Source organism: Chinchilla lanigera, unplaced genomic scaffold, assembly GCF_000276665.1.
Source record: "Chinchilla lanigera isolate Chin_1 unplaced genomic scaffold, ChiLan1.0 scaffold00021, whole genome shotgun sequence".
In the NCBI taxonomy this organism is placed as follows: Eukaryota; Metazoa; Chordata; class Mammalia; order Rodentia; family Chinchillidae; genus Chinchilla; species Chinchilla lanigera.
The window spans coordinates 22,014,532-22,022,767 of NW_004955422.1; the positions used below are offsets into that span (position 1 = coordinate 22,014,532).

The 8,236-nt window shown below is 54.1% G+C and overlaps 1 protein-coding gene across 1 annotated transcript in view; it reads left to right on the forward strand.

The window, feature by feature from the left end:
- Positions 1-6,404, forward strand: part of LOC102004493 (chromosome unknown open reading frame, human C9orf3) — a 340,448-nt gene extending 334,044 nt beyond the window's left edge. Inside the window, exons 16-18 of the mRNA XM_013513835.1 lie at positions 764-850; positions 2,462-2,606; positions 5,754-6,404. Of these exons, the coding sequence (XP_013369289.1) occupies positions 764-850; positions 2,462-2,602 (228 nt within the window). The 3' untranslated portion in view covers positions 2,603-2,606; positions 5,754-6,404. The remainder of the gene's footprint in view (positions 1-763; positions 851-2,461; positions 2,607-5,753) is intronic.
- Positions 6,405-8,236: the final 1,832 nt, after the last annotated feature.

The following is an 8,236-nucleotide window of genomic DNA, read 5'->3' on the forward strand; positions in this document are numbered from 1 at the left end:
GGGAATTGAACTCAGGATTTTATTCATACTTCACTGTATTCCCAGCCCCTTTTCTATTTTTTGTTGAGATAAGTTCTTGCTAAGTTGCCCAGGTTGGGCTTGAACTTGAAATCCTCCTACGTCAGTCTCCCAGAGAAAGTATATCTTTTGAAAGGATGGCATCTGCTTCTAGCTTGTCTGCTTCCAGTATATTGTGCTCAAGGGCACCCCTGCAGCAGGAGCAGGAGCTACTAGGTCAGCAGCACCCTGCTCCAGCTTCTGGCCCACACCGTAAGAAGGGCCACCTTGGCTCTTTTTGAGATCAGAGAGAGGCGTCTTCTCCTTATTGCTTTTATTGTTATAGTCGGGCTCATGGATCAACCACTGTTACAAGAAATGAAGTGGTCAGAGTTGTGACAGGAGCCCCTGGGCACAGTACCCTGTGGGAAGTCATGCCACCGGGAGCCTAGCTGGGGGAGGTGGCCCTTATTTCCCAGTCCAGTCTTGCATTTCTCAATTGCTTACAAAGTGGTATCTGAGGCATTGAAGCACCCAGCTGAAATGTATCTTTGCCCCCATGAGGGTTAACTCTGATCCCTCCTCATTAGGAACTTGGTTCTTCTCTTTTAAAAAGAACCTAAACTAAAACACACAACTAAATGTGTCAGCAGTGCTGGCGCAACTCAGAGAGTGGCCGTGTGGCATGCCAATGGCTCTTTCTCGTTAAACTCACGGGCCATGCAACCTGCCAGCCTGCTCTTACCTTCCTCTCCTTTCTTCCAAGGTTCGCCATCGGTGGTGTGAGCTCATTGTCAAGCACAAGTACACGAGTGCGTACGAACAGGTGGAGCGATTCCTTCAGGAGGACCAGGTGAGGATGCTTTCAGTGCTGGCCCCTGCCTGTCCCTGGGGGTGTCCCTCACAGAGAGTCCTAGGTTCTTGGCATCTCTCTCAGAACATTTACATCACTGCCAAGAGGTCAGAGTCCTGGGGAGCATCTCAGGCACTAGTGCTCTTTGGAGCTGATGGCCCCAGCCTGCACCCCTGCACAGTGGTGAGGGCCATGCTGCAGGTGCACCTGAGGGCTCACTGCCCGCAGACCACTGGCTGAGTCGCCTGTGGAGCTCTCCAGAGGCTCTGGGTCCCATCCCCTGAGCCCCGCTGTGAGCTCAAGTGCAGGCTGGCATGGAAAGCCCAGGCTGGTGTCTGCCAAGCCCTGAGCTCCATCCCCTTCCGTAAGAGCTTCCTCCCAGGAAGCAGTAACTTAGAGCCCACCAGAAGTGTGTGTGTTAGGGAGTATCGGGGGATATGCTTGACCACCTCTGACGTCCACTGCATGCAGTGGGGGCACCGCTCTGGGTGCCTTCTTTGACCCCCGCCTGCCTCCCTCCCAGCTTTTGCCTCTGAAGGAGCTGCCTGCCACACTGTGGGCTGCCGGAATGGGGCTGTGCTCAGTGGGGGTGGAGGGAGAGGGCGGGACAAACAAAAGGACCTTTGACAGGGTCTCGGGGCAGGGGGCAGCTAGTGAGCGAGGGCCAGCTATTCCCACACAGAAAAGCACATGACCGCAGCAGCAGAAATGTCACATTTGCACAGTGGAGCAGGAGGAGTTTGGAGAAGCAGATGGGAGCACAGAAGCAGCGAGCTCGAGAGCAGCGTCAGGTCTGTTCAGAAGACCAGAAATGGCTGAGCACACTTAGAACCATGCTCTTTGCCATGCAAGGATCACCGTGTCTGAGCTTTGTCAGGAAAACACTTTTGAATCGCTAACCGCTGAGTTTTTATCTTGTGCTGCCTTTCAATTCCTTCTTTTAATTTGCTCCAACAGAATGTGACCCTCGGAGTAACTCAGCTTGGAACAACAAAGCAGGCAGAACCAAAGGGGCCCTTCAGTCTTGCAGAACAGGATTGGCTGCTTTTAAAATGTAGAAAAAGTACAGATGGGAGTCTTCGCAGCATTGTTCTCCAAACAGAAAAGCCAGTGTCTGCTGCACTTAAGGCTGTGGCAGGACAGTGGCCGGGGGGCAAATGGACAGGCATCCTGGGGTCCCCGTTGTGCAGTGGGGTCTTCGTTGCTCCAGTGGGTGATGGGCTGCCTGCGGGAGTGGGGTCCAGCCAGTCCTAGCGCACACTTTCCCGGGAAGGACCCCCGAGTCCTGCAGCAGGCACAGGGCTCTCGGTGCTGGTCACCGGAGCGACCTGGCTCTGTCCAGACATTCCAACGCAGGCGTCCCTCTACACCAGGGAGGTGGCCAGAATCTGTTGGCAGACTCACTAGCTAAGAACTCTGTGGGGTTTTCACAAGAACCAGGAAGAAACAGGCATTGGAAGCTGCAGATTCCAGACGTACAGCCACCTGTCTTTTCTCGGGCCTTCGTGCTTCCTAGCAGCAGCAGGTTTCAGGAAGCACAGACCGTGTCTGCATGTGCACGTGTGAGACAGAGCTCCCTTTCCTAATGCTGTCCGGCCTCTGTGCCTGCAGGCGATGGGCGTGTACCTCTATGGGGAGCTGATGGTGGGTGAGGATGCCAGGCAGCAGCAGCTCGCCCGCAGGTGCTTCGAGCTGGCCAAGGGCCAGATGGACAGGTCCTCGGCAGAGGTGGTGGCTGAGATGCTGTTTTAAAGAGGTGATTCTTTCTCCTTCCTTTCACTGCATGTGGTTCCCACCAGATACCCTCAGGAGATGAACCAGTAAGAAGCCAATGGTGGCCCAAGCCCACCGCAGCTTCAGTCTCTGCTCCCTGCTGGGCTGCGCAGGCCCCGCGGTGAGCAGGCAGAATGGAGGCCAGGGCCAGCTACTCCATGGTACAACAGAGGCAGCCAGTTCTCTGGCGCCATTTTCAGTCACCTTGGGGTTCGTAACCTGGGGAATTTGGGGGGGACCTCGTGTAGGCATGGAGATGGAATGGGAACCCCAGCAGAAGTACTGACCTACAGTCTTCAACGTCAAGGCAGGGGCTGGAGTCTCTCCCCTGACTGCGTGTGGACTTGGGGTTCCTCCACTGTGTGCTCGCTCGGTGACACCCTGTGCCAGATGGTGGGTCTTATTTCTCACTTGTATTGGAGAAGAATCTCTTCCTGGCCTAACGCCGGGGAGTCCTAGAGCACACGTGCTTCCCCTGCTGTAGTGCTTCGGATGGACCTGTTGGATTAACTTCCGAGCAGGTGGTTTTTAAGTGTAAGTTCTGCACTATTAAAGTACGTAATTTAGCAGTGGCACATAAAGTTAAATTATACTGTGAGATTATTGCGTTTCTTTCCTCTAATAATCTTTATGTCTGTGTTTTCTCAGTTATTTTTTTCAAGATTTTACATGATACAATGTCGTTCAGCATTTTAAAAAAAATTTAGCTTTGGATCTCAAGCATTTGTCAAGTTGTTGCATACTTTGTAACTTTAATGACTGTCTAGCATTCTAGCATTCATTGTTGCCTTTGTTAGATATGCAGTGTACCTCTGCAGTTTTGCTCTTACAAAGCCCATTTCTGTCTAAGTGTCTTGCCTGTCCGAAAGAGCTGATACCGAAGGACACAGAGCTTTTCTGCACTCCGACTGTGCTCTTCAGAAGAGCCGGGGACCGCGTTTGCAGGAAGAGGGGCTGCTAGGGAACTCTGGGTGACTCTGCACTGTGGAGGGAGGCAGCTGTATCAGGCGCGCGCCACCCTCCCAGCAGTGGCGATGGAAACTCAGAAATAGCTGCACTCACCTTGTCACCCGTCTCCTGTAGTAATCCGCGTAAATCATTCTTCTCTTGTGATTCTTAATTTCATGGAAGGTTTGTGTTACCTGGTGTATGAAAACTGCGATAGGGGCCCCGTTCCTTTGCTCATTCCCAGGTCCCGCACCGGAGAACCGTGGAGGCTCACATGGTCTCGTGACTCCTCGTGATTTTTTTTGTCCCTGATCAGACAGAAGGGCTGTCCCAGTCACCTGCCAGGAAAGCCTGCCATTTCCTGCCCTTGCCCTGAGTGTGTGCCCCTGTCCCTGCCGTTTTAGCTGAAGGCAGGGTCACAGCAGCCCACCACCACTTCGGAGGAACAGGGACAAGGACTGTTCCTGAGCCCCGCTCCAGCAGGGAGCCCCCCTCCCGAGCAGGCCCCCGAGATGTTGCCAGGTGGCGTAGAATCCATGTGGCGAGAGGCACTCATGTCCCCAAGGGTTCAAAGGCAGGGGCCTAGGAGCAGGGAGAGCCCCCTTGGATTGTTCTCTCACATGGCCCATCAGGCACCTCCGTGTCCTGATGCAGAGCTGCACTGTTGTCCCTAGGCTCGTCTCCCAGTGCTTTGCGGAAAACGCTGGGATGCCAGCTAAGGGATGCCTGTGCTGCCAGCCTGGAGGCGGCGGGCGCGCGGTGGGCGTGGCAGGGCGCGGTGCTGCTCCTGAGTGCTCTGGCTGCTTGGGTTCCTGGCATGCTGATTTGTGACTTAAGATTAAAATCACATTGCCAGGGATTACCACGCAACCACGACCTTGGCTGCTCCTCCCGAAACCGAAACCACAGCTCCCCTCTCTCTGCAGTTTGGAGAACAGATGCGTCTCGTAGCTCTTTGGAAACAGAAGCCAAGGACCGCGGAAGATGCTCGCCGACCCTTTAACTATGCCCTGCGATGACCTCTCTAACAAGGTGCAGAGCTTAGCTGATTGGTGAACAGTGATTGGTTTCCGCTTTGTTCACAGTGGCTAAGTTCTGCACCTGGGGAGAAGGTGAGATGGGGACATTTAAGTTGGAGCTGCTGGGCAGAGGCCACTGCTGACGGGTGGCCCTGCGGTGCGGCCAGTGCCGTGCGGGCACAGCTCTGCTGGAGGAGACCGGCCCGCCCAGGACACACCGCGTCCTGTGAAGAGTGCGCGCTGGGCACTGGCTGCCCTCAGCGCGTCTTCAGAACAAACCCACGAGCCAGACGTCTGTCTGGAAGGTCGAATATACTGGAAATTGCAAATTATTCTTCAAAAACCGAAGCTAAGCACATCCAAGGAACTGAGTGAAGCCATATGACGGCTGATTGCTTGTGGGCAGGGTGGGTTCTGTGTCACTTCTCAGGCCCGGTGAGCTCTCTCTTGTATTTGCAGCCCAGGTCTTGCGTCCCCCGCAGTCACTAGTGGGACCACGCTGAGCCGCGCTCCCAGCTGAGGCACTGCTTTTCCGGCTGTCGTTGGACCCGCCCTCCGGTGCCTACTGAGCTGATATCAGTTCTCGTTGTACACACTGGCTCAGTTCAGCAGGAACAGGAGTCGAGCCCTTAAGCAAAGCCTCCCGTCTACGTCTGTGGCCGAGGCCGGCCGACTCTGTCCTGGAGGAAGCAGCGGCGGCCCACAGCAGACCTGCACGCCAGTGTCCATCTGTATGTGCTCGTGTGATGCGGGGATCCGTAGATTCATAAAACAGCATGAAGGGACTGAGCTCCACTGTCCAAGGCGGCGGAATGCGGGCCCGCTGCCCCTCAGTGCTTGTGTTTGTCCCACGTGTGGCGGGAGGCACGGCCGCCGCCTCTTGTGCGGGGTTTCAGCTTGTGAAAGCGGTTGGAGCAGCAGGGCTGAAAGAGGCCTCTCCCTCCCTGCCTTATAAATGAAGCCTCTGTCACAGCCTGCTGGGTTCCGTGGCTGTGCTGAACTGCAAACCCCTGGGGGTTTTGAGATGTGTCCCGGGTCTCATCCTTGTCCTCTGATGAAAGTCCTCTCCCCAGAGTGGAGGGCAGAGGCCCACAAAGGTACTGGTTTACAAGAATTCCTCCATAGTGACCGGGTAATAAATTTTATTGCTGTTTCCTTTGCAGGAAAGATCACAGTGAGAGTCTCTTTCATACATCTCCTCCTAGCCCTGGTGGGCCCAGGATCACATTGACCCTGGACATCAAAGGAAGGATTATGTGGCTGCTAAAGCCATCAGCAACACCAGTGTTCACTTTTCGGGCTCCTCTTCCCAGAGGCTGGGCTCGGCTGGGCTTGTATAAAAGACCAAGCCTCGTAAACTGTCTTCCCACACAGCCGCTGTCTCTGTCCCGCCCTCGGGGTGCAGAGTCTGCATTGAGTTCTGTGAGGTGTAAGGCCGCTTTCCATGCAGACGATGGACGCTACCTGAGATGCGCTGGCGGTGCGCCCAGCACTTGCACTGGCCCCTCTGCATATGGCCGCGCACGTGGGGAGCCCTGTGATTCCGGAAAACCGTGCAGCTTCTAGCGCTGGCCTTGAACACTTACCTGATGTGCTCCTCCGGATGAGTTCTGAAACTTCTACAGAAATATTTTGATTAATATGTCCAGTATATGAATTTTTCCAAAATTTCTATGCCTTTTTATAAAAGTGCAGGATAAGAATCTAAAATGTATTAATAAAGTGTAATGAATTTTGTCTTCTGTGTCCCTGTTTGTTTCTGAATTTGATACTATTTAAAAATAAAGAATATGGATGAGAGAAAGTATTCTCTACATTCAAGTGCCTCTTTCCTACCTGAGTCTTTTGGTCCTTTTCAAGGTATTGTTGCTCCTATTAGACCTGAAAAGAATTCATCCATCTGCCTATGGAGCCTCCTGGTTCTAAAATGCGGCATTTTAGGCAGCATGGAAGTCTGGCGATGTCACTTTTATTTCCCACACGTGTTTTAGTTTCCAGCTCTTTTAAACCTCAACTTCCTGGTGCTGTCCAGAGGGAAGGTTGCCTTACTGTGCCTGGAGGAGACCTTGGCGTTGGGTGCCATCACGTGACCAAGGTGAGCCAGGTGAGAAGAACTTTCCCATCCTGCCCTGCGTGGGCTGTGCAACGGCCTGCTGTAGGTGAAGTGAGCGGGGCTACAGGGCCTGGCAAGGGGGCCTGTGTCTTCAGAGCCCACACTTAATTGTACTGGTGACTGTCACTTCACAAGATTCCTGGGAATTTGCTCTTTCCCTTTACATGTGCTTTGCACATGACTATCTTTTTTGTAGACCATATTTGTAGAATCAAAGCTCACTGGATTTGAATCAGTATAAAAGCACTGCCTTCTGTAAAAACTTGAATAAATGATTACTTTAAGTCCCTGGTTCTCCTGAGTATGTTGGGCTTTCTTTGAAGCGAAGAGGGGCTACTGTCTTAGATGGGCTTCTCCCTCGAGGGAGTGGGGTGGGGGTGTGACCGCCCCCGGGGTTTGCTTGTGGCCTTGTTTTCCTAACAAGTGAAAGCAGTGCTTGGTCTGCACCGAACCCCCTGAACCAAAGCCGAGCTGCTGTCCCCTGCTTCTCGGACTCGCCGAGGTGGATACTTGCGGTGACTGCCTGGGCTCTGGGCCGGAACTGGACGCTTGTGTCACGGTTTTGGCTGAGCACGGGGTGACGTGGCGGGTCAGCCGCGCCGTGTCCCTGGAGATCAGGCAGCAGGCAGTGTGGCTGGGCAGCAGACTGGTAGGGTTTGCCCGCCCCGCCCTGCACTCGCAGCATCTGCAGGGATGTGAGAGCGATGGCTGGGGCCGGGCAGGGCGCTCATTCCAGTGTAAAAGAGCAGCAGCCGGGGGGGCTCGGTAGATAAGGAGAGATCAACTGGCCACTTTTAAGTGGTTTGACTTCAAAACAAAGCAAGGTGTGACATGCAGTGGGACTTCATAGTCAGAGTGCTGTGGACCACTTTGTCATCGTGACATCTTTACAGGGTGCCAGAGTCCGGGCAGGAAGTTCGGTGGAGGACGTTGTCCTACAGAGAGAAGAGCTGTCTGGGAGAAGGCTGTAGAGGTGCCGGGGACCCCGAGTCCTTGCTGTGAGTCGCCACATCACAGGCGGGATTTGGACGTGGCTCTGTGCGGCTGAGCGTCCCCACGCTGCAGTACTTCTCAGGGACAGTAGGGGCCTCAGTGCCCAGGACTTCCGGCAACACTGGCATTTGGGAACCCTGCGTGGGCACACTCCGCTCCCAGTCCAGTTCTGACAGAAACTATATGTATTGGGCATGGGTATGGCCTGCTTCGGAAACTTGAACTTGAGTCACTACATAGGTCACTATAGAAGGGACAGAGCTGTCTGCTTGGGAGTTGGGCACACTTACGTGTGTGCGTGTGCCAGCGCCTTTACACTGAGGACATCCCCAACTTATTTTTAAGACTGGCTCTTGCTAAGTAAGCTGCCAGGTTGTCCTTGAACTTGGCAGTGCTCCTGCTTCAGCCTCCCGAGTAGCTGGCATTACAGGCCAAGGCACAGTTACCTTCTTAGCAGCACCATTTCTGTACCCTTTCTGGCCTTACTTTACCAGTCTCCCCTTTCCACTTGGGCCTGACCAACAGGCTCCTCTCCCTGCC